This window comes from Notechis scutatus, unplaced genomic scaffold (genome assembly GCF_049901735.1).
Source record: "Notechis scutatus isolate UNSWTSFEM ecotype Mainland unplaced genomic scaffold, rNotScu1.2 NSCUCTG207, whole genome shotgun sequence".
NCBI classification, from domain to species: Eukaryota; Metazoa; Chordata; class Lepidosauria; order Squamata; family Elapidae; genus Notechis; species Notechis scutatus.
The window spans coordinates 1-17,862 of NW_028263076.1; the positions used below are offsets into that span (position 1 = coordinate 1).

Genomic DNA, 17,862 nt, shown 5'->3' on the forward strand with positions numbered 1-17,862 from the left:
ATTATGTATTTATTTATTTAGGACATTTATATTGCCACATATTCGCACATGACTCAGCATTAGGCAGACTCTAACTGCCCATTGACTGTCGTTTATTTTTATTTTTCTCCATTATTATTATTATTAATTGTAATGCTGGTCTCTGACTGTACTAAAAGTGGACTGGATGAAGGAGGAAACTGTGTTGGAGACATTTGCCATCTTGAGTTATTTGTAAACAAATACATGTTTAAGAAAACAATCTCAAACAAACTACTCCTAAAAATAAAATCCTATGGTATCTCTGGACAACTGAATAACTGGATAGAAGCATTCCTGTCAAACAGACAACAAATGGTCAAAATCGGGAGCGTACTATCAAATCCAGTACCTGTCAATAGTGGTGTTCCCCAAGGCAGTGTTCTAGGACCAACTCTCTTCATACTCTACATAAACGACCTCTGTGATCATATTAAGAGCAATTGCGTTCTCTTCGCTGATGATGTAAAGCTGTTCAATACCACAGACAATACTGCTACCCTACAAAAAGATCTTGACTATGTATCAGAGTGGTCAAACAAATGGCAACTTCAAATCTCAACAAATAAATGCTCTGTCTTACATATTGGCAAAAAAAATCAGAAAATAAAATACAAGCTGAATAGTCAAGAACTTGTTGATGACCCAAGCTCATGTAAAGGACCTTGGAATACTCACCTCTAATGATCTAAGTGCTAGAGCCCACTGCAACTACATAGCCAAAAAGGCATTAAGAGTTGTTAACCTAATCCTATGTAGCTTTTTCTCTGGTAATATCACACTACTAACCAGAGCATACAAAACATTTGCTAGACCAATACTCGAATACAGTTCATCAGTCTGGAACCCACACTACGTATCTGATATTAGCACAATTGAGAAAGTCCAGAAATATTTCACAAGAAGAGTTCTCCACTCCTCTACTCATTGTAGAATACCTTATGCCACCAGACTTGAAATTCTAGAACTTGAAAACCTTGAATTACGCCGTCTTCGGTCTGACTTAAGCATGGTATATAAAATCATACATTGCAATGTCCTACCTGTCAATGAATACTTCAGCTTCAACCATAACAACACAAGAGCACACAATAGATACAAACTCAAAGTAAACCGCACCAAACTTGATTGCAGGAAATACGACTTCAGCAATAGAGTGGTCAATGTCTGGAATACTCTACCCGACTCTGTAGTTTCTTCCCCAAACCCCAAAAACTTTAACCTTAGACTGTCTACTATTGACCTCACCCCTTTCCTAAGAGGTCTGTAGGGGGCGTGCATAAGCGCACCAACGTGCCTACCGTCCCTGTCCTATTGTTTCTCTTATTCTTTTATTTTTCTTATATGTACCCATTTCATGTATTCACAACTATGTATACATTTATACTTATTATCTTGTAAACAATTGGCAAATCAAATAAATAAATAAATAAATAAAATCGTACTTGACTGCAACCTGAAACTGAGTCTTGAGAGAAGACGAGGAGGAGATTATGAGAGCAGCTTCTCCAACTTACAAAATCTCTCAGTTGGACAAGGGAGGATTCAACACTCTTCCAATGACGGAAAGAGGTGTTGGGAGTTAAAACCCTTCTTATTCCTAGGAAAATAAAATATTTTAGGATATACTAAAAAGGGAGAATATATTTCCCCTAAAAAGAAAAGTAGAAACTCAGAGAGCCTGAAACTCAGTCCCGCTCCCATCTTTGCTAATGGACCATTACTCTGGCCTAGGCCACTCTATTTTACACAACAAAGATCTACTCCAGGTAAAGCTATATAGGAATTGCCCAAAGCCATCACCATCATCCAGCGAGGCTCAACCAAGCCTGGGACTCAGGACAGCCTACAGAGTTGGCCCTGCATGGCCCCATGGGAGTCTGACAACCGATCAGAATACAAGCTCAAATTCAAATCCCAACAGAGGGCATAAAACAATTGCACTCTCAGCATCTCAGCCCTTCTTTCCTCAACCAAGGCATGTGCTCCTGTCCACCATTAAACCATCTTCCAAGCAGTCACCATGTTTCCAGCGTCTTTCCTCCCCACTTGGAACTGAACCCAGAAGGAGATTTCTTCCAACAGAGGCTAGACAGAAACTTCAGATCTGCTCCGTTATTCCGGAGCGTCAGACAGGAGCAATTAGATGGTGCAAATCTCTTGACCTTTTGCAGCACAAGAAGGTTGAGATGTTCCCCTCCTTCTCCTTTGGGTTCCTTCTCCAAAAGGATCTCAGATGAATGGAACCCTATCGGGACCCCTCATACCTGCCATGGCTGCAGCCTCGGAGCCCCCAACCTCTTTTCTCCCTCCTTTCTTCCCCTCCTTGATCTGGAGGAATAAGCGGCATTCATGGCCTGGGCCAGAGTCTGAATGATATGGTACGAATGGGGTTCACTTGCGATCCGTCTTCTGTTCCTTTTCTCCTGGGTCTCCAGTGGGGCTTTCTGGGTGCATCTTCTGCGGCCTTTGACAGAAAAGACGTGCTTGGAAAGGGAACAGCGGAAATAATGATCTTGAAACGGATCTTCCACAAAGAAATGGGGTTCAAAGGCAGCATCCTCTGGCCTTTCTTTTTCCATATAACCAAAGATCCAAATACTATGGATGTATTTGAGAAATATCTCTTTCTTCATTATATACGGTGTAAAATTTGTGAGGATCCAGACTTTCCCTTCGATGGGTCCTGGCAAATGCATAAGTGCTTCATGGAAAAGAATAATTCTGTCCCTGATGGGAATAAATTCTATGAAGTGGACAAAGACATTGACTTGTCTCCACTTAGAGAGGGCCTCCCTGAGGGGTGCTGTTTGTCCAGTTGTTCTGAATTGTTGTGATATAACCACACAAATCCCATTCCTGACAAGCATCGGAGGGAAAGTCCTCATGAAATCATCTCCACTATCTGTGTCTGAAGCAATGAGGCCAATCAGGGTCCATCTGAAATGGAGGAGCAGCTGGACGATTGCTGGGTAGTGGAATCCTTTTTTGGGGAGCATCTGGTGGAAAAAGGGGAATCTCCTTTTATCACTCAGAGCCTCTGAAGGTAATATATGAGAGAACTGAAAAAGTAATGAAGAATAATGTTGTATATAGACATTTACATACTCGTAATACTATGTTCCGATTGGACAACCACTACCGCCTAGCGATTGGTGGTTAACAACGCATATTGATTGGCCGCCTAAACGGCGGGAGGTTTAAAATGATACCATTGGTTGTGAGCCGTCAGCAACCGCTATATAAGAGGCTACTGCGGCTCAAGTTTAGTTGACGTTACTGACAGTTAATAAAGAGCTGAACTCAACTCCGGTCTCGAGTCTACTTTGTTCTGGCGACAGAACAAATAATATGTTATAATGTGGTCCAGATCAACTCCAAAATATTAGTTATTGACAAACCCAATTTTGTTCTGATGAACATATCAGAATAGTTTGTTCCTTAGTCACAGTTTAAATATTTTAGACAGTTAAATATTTAACAAGATTGTATATAAAAATGGAACGCAAAATCATATTAAATAAAAAATAATTAAAAATGCAAGGTGAATTTCTTTGTCACCCCCACAATTCCAACTATTATATTCAAATTAGCAGATGTCAAATACAATGTTAGGATCTAAGATATAGGGCAGTTTTATATGCTATTTCTGAGTACTGAAACCTCTTTCTCAGCTTCTATATCCCAAATTCTTTGTGGAACAATTTTTCAGCTTCTTCTCCAGATGTACAAGAGACTAAGAGACCGCAACTCCTAACACAAATTGACAGTTGTACAATCCAATAAGTCTTTAATTGAAATTTTGCCTGTTTTGGGACTCGCTTTAATTTTAAACCAATAATTATATACCCTGAATTTATACAAAGTAGAAATGTTATAAATTCATAACTTACTGTATCTCTGAGGGCAGGAGCTGAACTCCTTTTATCCATCCCAAAGATACTCTTCAGATCCTGTGATCTCAATAATTTTTTATACGTAGACAGGACTCTTGCCAACTTGATTCCAATTGGATAAGGCAGATATTATTGATATGTGAAAATGAACATGCTAATGGAGGACCTCAAAACCTGGATAGTTTTTCAATAGTTGAATATTCAGTAGAATATCCTCTATAGGGACCTTATGGCTCTTCAGTCCTTTAATGGTGAATTTGAAGATGAACATAATCGACTAAAACATAGTTTATATGTTCCCTAATGTTCTGAAAAACAGCTCTTGAATTCTATGAAGATATCAGATCTGTTGTTCATCCCCACCACCCCACTCACCTTAGATAGAGAAAAACACACACAAACCTGTGGGACTTTGTAGGTGCCTCCTAATGTTGATATCTGGATGGAGATGTCCCTGGCAGCTCCATCAATCAGAGCCAGGAGGTTGTCCTTCCTCCCACAGCCGTAGTTGGGGACATTGGCTTCTCCAGTGGAGAGCATGTCCAGCAAGGCATCTGAAGTGCGTAAAGGGCTCATATGGTTGTCATGGATGTTGTAGCCCAGGGTGAGATTGTGCAGGAGCTGGGAATTCTTGTTGACCGTTTGAATGGCAAAAATTAATATTGGAGTATTTGTTGGATCAGAACTCTTCCTATTGTAAAAACAATATTCATGTTATTATATTCCATAGCAATGATCAATTATGCAAATGAGAGAGGCAACTACAATTGTTTCAATTGTTACTTAAACAAAGGTCATTATTCAAGTGATGAACTCAGGATTGAACTGAGAAAGGAAAATCATCTGGATTTCATTCAGGTCCTTTTAAAACTCCATCTTTGGATTTTACTCTCTTCCACAAAGTAAGGCAAAAGAGGGAAACCGTGGAAATAAAAATCATTCAGGAAATTAGACAGGTCCTGAGGTACAAAAATAAATGAAATAAGAAGAAAAGGAGAGTGTTAGAATTGCACATGGAGGGAGTGCAACTCCATCACCCTGCATGACTTACCAAGGAGAAGGTATAGGAGGGCTGTTGACGGGTGACGCATCTATTTCAGATTTGACCACACCAATGAGATGGTCTCCAGGCCTGTAAAAGCTCCATGAACTTTTCCCATCCTGGTGCTCCAAACTCAAGGGGCATTTCCTTCTCAGCTTCCCACAGACTGATGGGGACACCAGCAGCAGCAGAAGCAGGAGGTCCATCATTCATGGCATTAATCAATCCGCTTCCAGTTTCTAACACAAACAACAGGAGCAGTTGGAAAAATGCAAAGACTCTGAGAAGTGCCAGTGGCTTTCCTGATCTAAACAGAGAACCACTCAGTTTCATCTGCAAAGGAGACAAAGGTGCAATCAAGAGCAGAGCCTGCACCTGTCCCAAAACTTGGTCCCAGAGAGGTTCACCCAAGGAATTTATCCTTTTCTCATACAAGATCCTTTGCATGTGGCTTCAGTCTAACGCCTGCATCAAAGTCAAAAACTGGAGATATAGCATCACAGGTCTCAAAGGCCCAGATGGTCATAATTACAGCAAGAAGCAACTTCTCCTCTTGGGATCCTGAACTTTTTCTGGGCTCCATCTGCAGAGGAGTGGCTGGAATAAAACATGTTAGTAAAAATTACAGATACACCCCTGGGATCATTGTTCTGTTGTGGTTGTGGTCCTTCCTTCCTGTCAGGGCAAGTCCAGAAAGTGATGCTGGGGAAGAGAATTCAGCACCCAGGGAATTGACTTCTGCTGTCCTTCAACGTGGCCTCTGGTCTCCAGAGATTGCTGGGGAAGGTCACCCAGAGCTATGGAGTTTGGTGACACTTCAAGTTAATACCATTTAACTGTAGTGTTGCCTGTCTTCTAATGACAATCGGCACCCTTGAACTCTGCCCAAGGTTAAGAGTAGACCCTGTTTGGAATTCTCTTTTATGTCATAATCCCATATATTGATCTTAATTGCAGTCAGTTTTAAAATTGCTTGTGCCTGAAGTGAAATTTCATTTCCCATCTTTTCTAGCAATATTAATTCTGAGATAAAAGCTCATTAAGAAGCAGGAAAGTGACAACTTGTGGACTAGATCATTGGGTAATTAGGGGAAAAAATATAGAATGGATGGAATTTTTAATTTTTATTTTCTTGTTATTCCTGTGTTATCTTACCATGTTCCTATAATACACCAAGATTCTTTATATTTTGATTTTTCTTATTTTTTTAAATAAAGAATGGACTGTAAGTTCTGCAGGTGTGATCTATCCTTTCTTTCCTTCCTTCCTTCCTTCCTTCCTTTCTTTCTTTCTTTCTTTCTTTCTTTCTTTCTATCTATCTATCTATCTATCTATCTATCTATCTATCTATCTATCTATCTATCCATCCATCCATAACTATCTCTATCATCTATCTATATCTACCCATCGATATCTATCTATCTATCTATCTATCTATCTATCTATCTATCTATCTATCTATCTATCTATCTATCTATCTATCTATCTATCTATCTATCTATCTATCTATCTATCTATCTATCTATCTATCTATCTATCTATCTATCATCTACCATGTTTCTCACAAAATAAGTCTGGGCCTTATTTTTTTTTAACCCCCGAAAAAACGGCTAGGCCGTCTTTTCGGGGGTGACTTAATTTCCTCCCCCACCTAGAGCGGCCCATACGCAAGTACTTCTCCACGAGGCCATTTCTATCGACTGACGAAAGCTCCCCAAAGGCAGAGTCCCCAGCCGCTTGGGGGCGAAGCATGGCTGCCCGTGTCCTCTCACCATTAGGCAGTGTCTTTCGGGCGATGGAAGCTCCCCAAGGGCAGTCACCAGCCACTTCAATCGGCCGGTAGAAGCGGCCTCGGGGCTTCCATCGCCCGAAAGATACTGCCTAATGGTGAGGGGACATGGGCAGCCACGCCCAGAAGGGGCTGGGGACTCTGCCTTCAGGGAGCTTTCGTCAGACAATAGAAGCGGCCTCGTGGCGAGGGGAGTGTGTGTGTGTGCTCGCCCCAAGGTCACTTCTACCGGCCGATCGAAGTGGCTGGTGACTGCCCTTGGGGAGCTTCCATCGCCCGAGAGACACTGCCTAATGATGGGGGAACTGTGGGGGGCTGAGTGTGGGTGGGAACTGAAGGGACAGGCAGGCCCACCCTGGCAGGGAGGAGCAGAGGAAGGCCCGTATCCCAGGTCCACCGCTTGGAAGTTCTCCCCCTGAACCTCCCTCAGATTCTGCTCTCAGGGCCTGCAGACCAGATCCTGGGTGGCTCCGGGTTCAAGCTGTGGCTTTTCAGGGCCAGGTTGATGTGCAACGAGACTCTCTTCTCCTCCAGGAGGTTCACAGCCGGGTCTGACCGAAGCCGGGTGAGGCCCAGAGGGGAGGAAGCCCCTCCTGGGTCAAGAATGAGCCCACCCCAACTTCTGGGTTTGTCCCAGGGAGACCCCAGAGGAGGGGAGGAGGGGGGGCTGTGGTCATCCAGGGTTTCTCATAGGCCCTGAGGAGGCTCCATGTGGACCTCTGGCTTCTCTCTGGGGGGCTGCGAGGACCCAGGCCTGGTCAAGCATGTTGTGTATGGGGTCCTCACCAGAAGAAAAGGATACCCAATACAGGGAGTCCTTATGACCACAATTGAGCCCAACATTTCTGTCGTTAAGGGAGACATCTGCCAAGTGAGTTTTGCCCCTTTTTATGACCTTTCCTGCCACAGTTGAAGCAGGACCAGTGAAACATATAAAACAAGCATTAGATGGATACAGGACATAATTCAGGGTAAGGGTCATAACTGCTTTCTCTATAGCTTGCTGCATCTAATATTGTAATTCTTTCACTTGAAATGTAACGGAACTATTACTGTAACTGAACATAAGGGTGGGTATGGAAAAGTACTGGTGGTGTAAGATAAAAGAGTAAGAAGAAATGCATATTATATTCTTTTTTCCATTTCCTGTTGAAGACAGGATGTTTTGCTCTTCCTTTATCATAACCGTGTAACAGTTAAACCATAATTGGTAAACCTTAAGATGTACGCCCAGATGTGTGCTGAGGTCATAATGTGTATAAAGGAACCATCCCAGGTGCGACTGGGGGGTTCAGAATTTGACATGCTAATGCTCTGAACGCTTTGCGCAATAAACCTGAATTCTTCTACCTTTATGTGGTCTTGAGTCCTGTTTAGTGACCAGATTTGCTGCTACATTTAATGGCGACCGCGGCAGGACTGAAGGGGCCTTGAGGTCCTCTGGAGAGGTCCATCCCAACAGCCGGTGTATCGGTGAGTTGCAGGGAACCTCCCAGGCGCCATCGGACCTTTGAATCCGAGGGACTTCCCCAAACCTCTGGTCTCTGGCGTTGGCGATCGGCCTTTTCAAGAACCACCAGTGAAAGGTGAGAAGAACAGGACTGGGGGCTGGCCAGCCGTGAAGAAGGAAGACGCCTGCAGGCAAGTATTGGATTGGGGAAATAATCCCTCCCTGTAATCAGGGACGGAGGAGAGGACTGATCACCCTCTCTTACAGGTAATGTGGGTGGACTTGTCAGGTCTGAGTGTGAAGAAAGACTACTGCAGTTCCCATAGGTGACTGTGAGTGTCCAGCACCGTGGGTCAGTAGAAAGCGAGTGGCGTCCGCAGTTCCCATCGGAGACCGTGAAGATCCGGCTCCCTGGGTCGGGCGTGGGTGTGTGTGAGTAACACCTTGCTGTGTCTAGAGGAGGAGAGACCCCTTACTCTCCCCCTCATCCCTACCCTCATTTGTGTTGTCTGGTTATCTGGGAGGACCATGGGTGGGAAACAGAGTAAGCCAGTGACTCCTTTAGAGGTCATGTTGAAACACTTTAAGGAGGCATACCAATCACAAGATTATGGGAATAAGTGGAGTAGATTGAAACTAAAAGAATTCTGTGAGGTGGATTGGCCTACATTTGGGTTTGGGTGGCCCTCGATAGGTACACTGGACATCCCCACCACAGTGCAGGTACACAGACTGGTCTTTCACCCTACCTTGGGACATCCAGATCAGGCACCATACATAGATGTCTGGCTGGATCTTTTAAATCACCCACCCCCTTGGCTGCGAAAACTGAAAATGCAAAGGTGTAAGGCCCTATTATTTCGCAATGTTACTTTGAAAACACTGCGCAGAACTGCGCAGGTACTTCCCAGTTGCCCGGAGGAAGCACCGCATCCTCCACCATATGTGCCACCAGGAGGGTTTGATGATGGAGAGGAAGATGAGGAATCATCAGGGGTCTCTGGGTTCATGGCCCAGTTGGATCAGTTGTCTCCGTACGTAAAAAAGGTAGATCGTTCAGCCCAGGCTGATCCTCCCCAACAGGCATCTTCTACACCGGTGGAGAAATGGCCTGACCCAATCCCCATTGAAAGACTCCAACGGTCTTTGAGTTTGAATCTGGGGGAGGGGACTTCATCTGCAACCGAGCCGGTTGCTGCCAGGACTCGGGCTAAAACAGAACAGGCCTCTCTAGTAGCCCCTTTGAGGCAGGTAGATCAGTTGGCCATCAACCCTAAGAAACCCTCTGAGTCAGTTACCCTCTCACTATTCCAACATGTGCCTTTCACTTCATCGGACTTGCTGAACTGGAAGTTACATTATGGCCCGTTTAGCGAAAAACCCATGGAAGTTGCGGATCTGGTTAAGACAATAATGGATGCCCATAATCCCAATTGGCTAGATGTCCAACAACTAATGGGAACGTTGTTCAGTCCGGAGGAAAGGGAGAAAATTAAGAATGCAATTAGTGAGATATTAAAGCCTGATGTCACCCTATATCATTCTTTAACTGACCTCATGGATGAGAAATACCCGTCTAGTAACCCCGACTGGGATCTTTACACTGACGAGGGAAAAACAAGATTGAGAGACTACCAGTCCCTAGTGGTGCGGGCCATCCGCCTTGCAGGAAAGCCTGTGATTAATATGTCAAAGCCTGCTTTAGTGTTGCAAGAACCCACTGAGAGTCCGGAAGCGTTTTACACCCGACTGGTAGAATCATACCGCATGTATACCCCCATAGACCCTTCGGCCCCTGAGAATGCACGTATGATGACCATGGCGTTCATTTCCCAGAGTGCCCTGGATATACGACGTAAATTACAACGCCTTGAGGGAGCCCTGGGAAAACCCATGAGTGAATTGATGGAGGTAGCCCGCAAAGTCTTTGCCAATAGGGACAAAGAGGAAGACAAAAAGAAGGACCATAAAATGCAACGAAAGGCTGAATTACTGGCGGCGGCCATTGCCTGGCCGTCACGGGGACGGGTCAACCCTCTACGAGGTATGGGGCCAGGGCCACAGAGGGGAAGGGGAAACAGTCTGCAAAGGGGGGTTAGTTGGGACCTAGGCCCTAATCAGTGTGCCTTTTGTAAACAACAGGGACACTGGAAGGGGGAATGTCCCGAAAGGAATGACAGAGGGAGGTCAGGAGATAGGGGAGATTCGCCAAGGAATCTTACCTTTGCAGTGGAAGGTGGCCATAGGAGACCAGTGGAAAGAGGCAGAGGACGGCATGATGGGAGGAGAGGTCTGGGGAGACCTCCCCTTGTTGGCTTGGCTCAGGTAGAAGAATGGGACTGAGGCCGACCTGGGTTCAGAAAGCCTCCCGGAACCTATGGTCAGCCTGAAAGTGGGAGGCAAACCCGTCACCTTCTTAGTAGATACCGGGGCCACCCGGTCTGTCTTAACTCAACCTATGGCCCAAGCATCTCGACAGACCATAAATATTCAGGGGCAACGGGGAATACATTACAACGCCCCTTCCTAGAGCCTCTTGAATGCACTGTGAAGGGACAGGCTATAACTCACCAGTTCGTTTACATGCCCGACTGCCCTGTCCCGTTATTGGGAAGGGACCTGCTATGTAAACTAAGGGCCCAAATATCTTTTGCGGAAGACGGCTCCATGCATTTGGGATATGGGAAACTCGGTTTCTCCATACCAATAGAAGAATCGTGGCGTCTTATGGTAGCCAGAACGACGGGACAGGAGACCGAAGAAACGTGGCGGCAGTTTGAAGTTCCTTATCTATGGGCAGAAGATAACCCCCCTGGTTTTGCTGCCCATCACCCACCTATACTGGTGGAAGAAGTACCAACAAAACCTCCTGTTAGAATCCGTCAGAGGGCATATCCCCGCCATGTAATGCAAGCCATACAGGATATAATCGACATATATTTGCAACACCACATTTTAGTGCCCACTGAATCGCCATGGAACACACAGATATTACCCATACCGAAAGGGGATGGCCGCTTTCGCCCGGTCCAGGATCTGAGGCCCGTTAACCTTGCCACAGTCACCATTCATCCAGTAGTCCCCAATCCATATGTAATACTTGGCTTGATCCCGCAGGCCGCTCAATGGTTCTCTGTCATAGATCTAAAGGATGCCTTTTTCACCATAGCCATACATGAGCTTAGCCAGCATTTGTTTGCCTTCGAGTGGGAGAACCCTGCTACAGGTCGGAAACAACAGTATACTTGGACAAGGCTGCCCCAAGGGTTTAAAAACTCACCTACTTTGTTTGGAACAGCACTGGCCAAGGATCTGGAAAATTTACACATACCAGCCCCTGACTTAGTGTTACAATATGTAGATGACCTATTAGTGACCGGCCTCACAGAGGACCGTTGTTGGGAAAATACGAAGGATTTACTCTCCCTACTCCAAACTTTGGGATATAAAGCATCTAGAAACAAGGCACAATTAGTATTACAAAAAGTCAGGTATCTGGGATATGACATTGAGCGGGGAAAACGCACCTTGGGTCATGAGAGGAAGGAAGCTATATGCCAACTCCCCAGACCTATAAATAAGAAGGACCTGAGGGGATTTCTGGGGCAGCTGGGTTTTGTCGTATATGGATCCCCAAATTTAGCCTCATTGCAAAACCTCTCTATGAGGCTACAAAGGGGGCAAATAGGGATCCCCTCCACTGGGGGCCCGAGGAGGAGGCCAGCTTCTGCGCTCTTAAACAGGCCCTGTTGCAGGCCCCGAGTTTAGGTCTCCCTGATCTGGACAAGCCATTTCAGCTGTTTGTTGATACGAAGAAGGAGGTAGCCGTGGGAGTCCTTACTCAAACAATTGGATCTTGGCACCGCCCTGTGGCGTATCTTTCTAAGCAGCTTGACAATGTAGCCAAAAGGATGGCCTGCTTGCCTGAAGGCGGTGGCAGGAACTGCTCTATTGACCCAGGAGGCCAACAAGCTGACCTTTGGTCAGCAGTTGGATATCTTTACCCCCCATGCTCTCAAATCTGTCTTAGATATGAAGGGACACTTGTGGCTGACCAACCCCCGCATGCTTAAGTATCAGGGGCTTCTCACTCACAACCCTATGATTACTCTCACTCAATCTACTCTTCTTAACCCGGCCACATTGTTGCCTGAGCCGGACATGGGTGTACATCACGATTGTATCCATACCATTGAGGAGACATACGCTAGCCGCCCTGACATGAGGGACACACCACTACCTGCTCCTGATTATTCCCTGTTCACGGATGGCACCAGCTTCCTACAGGAGGGAACGAGAAAGGCAGGGTACGCAGTGGTTACCTTAGATGAAGTATGGGAAGCGAAACCACTACCCCCGGGAACTAGTGCACAACTAGCAGAGTTACATGCCCTCACACGAGCCTTAGAATTGGCTAAGGGACTAGCAGTAAATATATATACAGATTCCAAGTATGCTTTCCTAACTGTCCAGGTTCACGGTGCTCTGTACAAAGAAAGGGGGCTTATCACAGCAGGGGGAAAAGATATCAAATATGGCCCTCACATATTACGCCTCTTAGACAGTGTTTGGTCCCCAAGTAAAGTGGCGGTTATGCATTGTCGTGGACACCAAAAGGTGGTCACGGATATTCACAGGGGAAATGAGCGTGCTGATAAGTTTGCACGCAAAGCTGCCATGCTAGAATTTATCCCGGAGGAGAGGAACCTTGCAGTTTGGCTGCCAGATGACAACCCTAAACCCCATTACTCCTCAGAGGACAGGGACCGTCTGGATGCTCTCGAGGCACACCCGGACGGTCACTGGTGGGTTTTGCCAGACAACAGAGTATATATTCCCGCACACATGGCTTGGGATGTGGTGCGTCAAGTCCACCAACGGCTACACCTAGGAAAGACTGCCCTGACTAAAGCATTAAAAAGGGAATTATATATAGATAAAATTAGTAGTATAGCAGCCAATATATGTGCCCGGTGTGAAATATGTGCGGCTAACAACCCTCGCCAGGGGCCCCAACCACCCCCGGGTCACCAGCCTAGGGGTTGTTACCCGTTTGATTCTCTAATGATTGACTTCACTGACATGCCTCGTTGTGGCCCATATAATGCTCTTCTGGTTATTGTCTGTACTTATACTGGGTGGCCGGAGTGTGTCCCCACACGCACAAAGAAGGCTACTGAGGTTGCGAGGGCATTACTCCATATTATAGTCCCTAGGTACGGGCTGCCCTCTCGGATATCTTCGGATAACGGTCCAGAATTCATACACAAGGCGACCCAACTGTTGGCCAGAACATTAGGAATCACCTGGAAACTGCATTGCAGCTTCCATGCCCCGTCCGGGGGTAGGGTGGAGAGAGTAAATCGCACAGTAAAGGATAAGCTTGCTAAGATATGTCAGGAAACACATCTTAAATGGACCGATGCTCTCAGTTTAGCTCTAGTAGCAGTTCGATGCTCCCCTCGTAAGGATATCTCCATCTCACCGTTTGAATTGTTGTATGGTCGGGTCCCCAACTTAGTTAAGCTTAATACTCATGGTGATGCAAAAATCTCAGATACTGTCAGGTTGCAACAGCTTGTAGCTCTAAATACAATCATCCATAAACTACAACGTTACGTCCTTACGTGCAAACCCCATTTGTTGGTTACTTCCCCGCATAATATACATCCGGGTCAGGAGGTCTGGGTTAAGGATTGGAAAAGGGAGACACTTAGTCCAAAATGGAGGGGCCCCTACACTGTGGTCATGTGTTCTCCCCTTGCTATTAAGGTAGCTGAAATAAAATCGTGGATTCATTGGTCCCGAGTTAAATTGGCTGCCCCTACTAGCTGGAAAGTGGAGACTTGCCCTGATTCTCTGCTTAAGGTGATCTTGAAACGGGCGAAGAAGGATATCTCCCCTGGTGGTGACACACCGGAGGCTGTCCCTCTACCCACGGGAGACGAAGAGGATTTGCCCTCCCCTAGTGGTGACACACCGGAAGCTGTCCCTCAACCTACGGGAGGTGTGGAACGTCAGACCCCTGCAGGCGTTACTCCGGACGCTGACGCCCATCGCACGGGTCTTCCCTGGCGCCTTAGGTCTTCAGCAAAACGACAGTAGTGCCTGGCTTCCAAAAAGGGGGGAATAAAGGAGATAATGGAAGCCAGTCAGAGGCTCAGGGAAACCGCGTGTATACGCAAGGGTCTCATGCCATCTGTATGGGTTGTTACAATCTTGCTAGTTCTGAGTGTTGCAATCAACTCCCTGTACTTATATTCCACTTTAAAACCAGGAAAGGAAGTCACAAAGGAGACAGTGCCCGCTGCAGATGACATACTGGAGGAGTGGTACTCTCCATATCCCTTTGATGACCAACCCCCTCCAAAGATTAATGTTAAGAAAACTGAGGCATGCCTGAATTGTTTCCTGTTAAGACCAACGGGAAAACACTTCACGTACACAAAAAATAGGCCCCCCAATTGCCTTATCACTAACCTCCCTCAATGTGAGTACCAGGGGACAAAATATTGGCAATGTATGTATAACAACACAATAAGATGTTACTTTTTGCGCGCCCCCTGGGTCTCGGTTAAGAATAGCCGCTCTCCCCGAAGTTCTGGCTCTGAGTTGGCATCACACAAACATAATCCAGCATGCGATGGGTGCATAGATAAGCAGGGGATACTGGTAGGATATGTAGGCACACCACCTACCTGTACCACCTTCAATATATCCTCTACATGCTATCATAACTTACCCATGCGTGATGGGAAGATGCAAAGTACTTTGGTATTAAAATGCTTAGGGGATCGAGGGATGCAGTGCTACACGGCAACTTCTAAAGGCCTCTTTGAAGGGGACCTATGTGACAAACATCCTGAGTGCAAGGATGGACAAGGGGGCCTCAGGTATACTTTGGGGAAACCCCCTACCTGCACCGACTTCTCCTTACCCCCATGTATCTATAAGACCTGGAGCTCACCTACAAGTTGCACAGGCACAAAATGCACGGGGATAGTGCGTATGAGCAAATCTATAGGGAGATGCATGGGAACTCAGGGGCTTGTATGCTATGCGGAGAGAGAGTCTATACCTACTCCCTTTTGGAAAAACCCAAAATATTGGCACCCTACCACTCCGTCACAGAGGGCACATAAGCCACCGAAACCCAAAGGCCCACGGGAGGTGGAAAGAAGGATACCCATCAGTAAAGACCCTTTGTGTCCTAATAATTGTACTGTATGCCTTAGGACAGTATTGAGGGGTAGGGAGATCCGGACTACCCTGGTATATCACACCCACTATACATGTGAAAAGACACACATCCCCTGTTGTTATAATGGGACCTGGTACTCTATATGTCAGCAAAAGGATGAGTGCTATGACCCTAAGGTTAAACCTGCACAAGTGTGGTTGGTGGTAAGAAGTCAGGGGGACAAAAATGGCCCCATTGTTGCCCAAACGCAGATTTTATCACCTTCTAGTCCAGCTACCTTTCTTTTTGATGTATGTAAGGTGGCAACTTGGCCCACCTCTTGTGGCACCTCATTATCTTGGCATCGTACATATGCCCAGAATGATGTATACATATGCCCCCAACGCCATCCACCTGGCTCTGGAAAGTCGGAATGTGACAATGTAGGTGAACGTTTCTGCCCCTATTGGAATTGTGTACTTTGGGCAACATACTCCAATTCGGGTAGGGGAACTCACCTTTATATATCACGGGCACTAAAAAGCAAGGACTGCACACTTTATAATTGTAATTGGGTTAATATAACCATACCTAATCCTCAAACATGGATTGCAAAATATGGCCCGACTATGGGGATCAGGTTATATGCAAAAGGTACAGACCCTGGGGGTATTATACACTTGTCTGTAGAAACTAGGAGGGTGGCATCTAATACTCACTCTAGGTATTTTTCAGAATTTTGGCAGGAGGTGGAGATAGAATTCCAGCCTTCATATGAAGCACGAAATCTGTTTCTTGAGTTGGCCTCCACTATAGCCCGTACCTTTAATGTTACTAACTGTTATATCTGCGGGGGGACCAAGATTGGCGATCAATGGCCATGGGCAGCTCAGGAGTGGAATTATTCTATACCATATAATCTTACTGCAATGCCTCCACACCAGCCTCTTTCGCGGTGGGAACTAACAAACCCTATAGTAGCCCATTGGTGCCTGGCCAATACTCAGGGAAAGGGTCCTTCAGTGGGTGAAACTGAATGTTTGGAGGTCCATGAGTGGAACCACTCTAAAAGGATTTGGAATTATTGGCCGAATAGAACAAACTCCTTTTGGGCCGATAAGTACTCCCTGGAAAATGCTACAGATGCCCTCCCGGAGTACACTGGGTATGTGGAGATGTGGCTTATAGCTCTCTCCCCTCGAATTGAGGGGCACATGTACGCTGGGGTCATTAATCCTTCCTTTTTCATGATGCCATTAAACATACCCCAGGCATTAAATGCCAATAGATGGCAGGGTAGGAAATTGCAGGCGGAACGCCCCTATCAGATTGGAAATTGGAAGGACGATGAGTGGCCGCCACAGAGGATTGTCCAGTATTATGACCCAGCTTCTTGGGCAGCTGACGGCTCTTGGGGATACCGCACCCCTATCTATATGTTGAATCGCATTATTAGACTTCAGGCCGTAGTGGAACTCATTGCTAACGAAACTGCCCAATCCCTACGCACCCTGGCCACTCAGCAGAGGAAATTTAGAGATGCCATCTACCAAAACCGTTTGGCATTGGACTATCTTTTGGCTGCAGAGGGAGGGGTGTGTGGAAAATTCAACTTCACTAACTGCTGCCTGGAGTTTGATGACATAGGTGAAATAATTGAACAACGAGCCAACCGTATTCAAACCCTTGCTCATGTTCCCGTTCAAAAATGGAACGGCCTGGATTTTGGTGAACTATTTGGCTCCTGGTTCCCTAAATTGCCTGGCCTACAGGCAATTGTTGCTCTTGTTGCAATGATTGCGCTTGGATGTGTCATTTTACCCTGTATCCTTCCTATCTTTGTCAGAACAATTTCTAGTAGCCTTTCCCTCCTGGTAGAAAAGAAGACAACTGAGAAGGCACTAGCCTTATGGGTACGAGATCCTATGTATTATGAGGAGCCTGTCTATGAGGAACTTGCTCCCTTGTGTCACAATACTGAGGTTGAATGCTCAAGGGTGTGAGACTGCACCGTTAATTTATGATTAAGGTGGAGTCTCAAAGGGGGGAATGAAGCAGGACCAGTGAAACATATAAAACAAGCATTAGATGGATACAGGACATAATTCAGGGTAAGGGTCATAACTGCTTTCTCTATAGCTTGCTGCATCTAATATTGTAATTCTTTCACTTGAAATGTAACGGAACTATTACTGTAACTGAACATAAGGGTGGGTATGGAAAAGTACTGGTGGTGTAAGATAAAAGAGTAAGAAGAAATGCATATTATATTCTTTTTTTCCATTTCCTGTTGAAGACAGGATGTTTTGCTCTTCCTTTATCATAACCGTGTAACAGTTAAACCATAATTGGTAAACCTTAAGATGTACGCCCAGATGTGTGCTGAGGTCATAATGTGTATAAAGGAACCATCCCAGGTGCGACTGGGGGTTCAGAATTTGACATGCTAATGCTCTGAACGCTTTGCGCAATAAACCTGAATTCTTC

General features: G+C 45.7%; 2 protein-coding genes across 2 annotated transcripts; one reads left to right on the forward strand and one right to left on the reverse strand.

Annotated features, from left to right (window-relative positions):
• Nucleotides 1–1,458: 1,458 nt before the first annotated feature.
• Nucleotides 1,459–5,192, reverse strand: LOC148128681 (vomeronasal type-2 receptor 1-like). Its single transcript, XM_087948536.1, has 3 exons — nt 4,966–5,192; nt 4,317–4,605; nt 1,459–3,080 (listed from the first exon to the last, which is right to left on the reverse strand). The coding sequence occupies exons 1-3, from the start codon at nt 5,163–5,165 to the stop codon at nt 2,280–2,282; spliced, it is 1,290 nt and encodes a 429-aa protein (XP_087804662.1). The 5' UTR covers nt 5,166–5,192; the 3' UTR covers nt 1,459–2,279.
• Nucleotides 5,193–9,203: 4,011 nt separating this feature from the next.
• On the forward strand, nt 9,204–14,300 carry LOC113429839 (uncharacterized). Its single transcript, XM_087948537.1, is given in 6 exon segments — nt 9,204–10,424; nt 10,525–10,684; nt 10,687–11,799; nt 11,802–12,100; nt 12,102–13,022; nt 13,968–14,300. Coding segments are annotated over 6 exon segments (4,047 nt in total).
• The last annotated feature ends 3,562 nt before the right edge of the window (nt 14,301–17,862 follow it).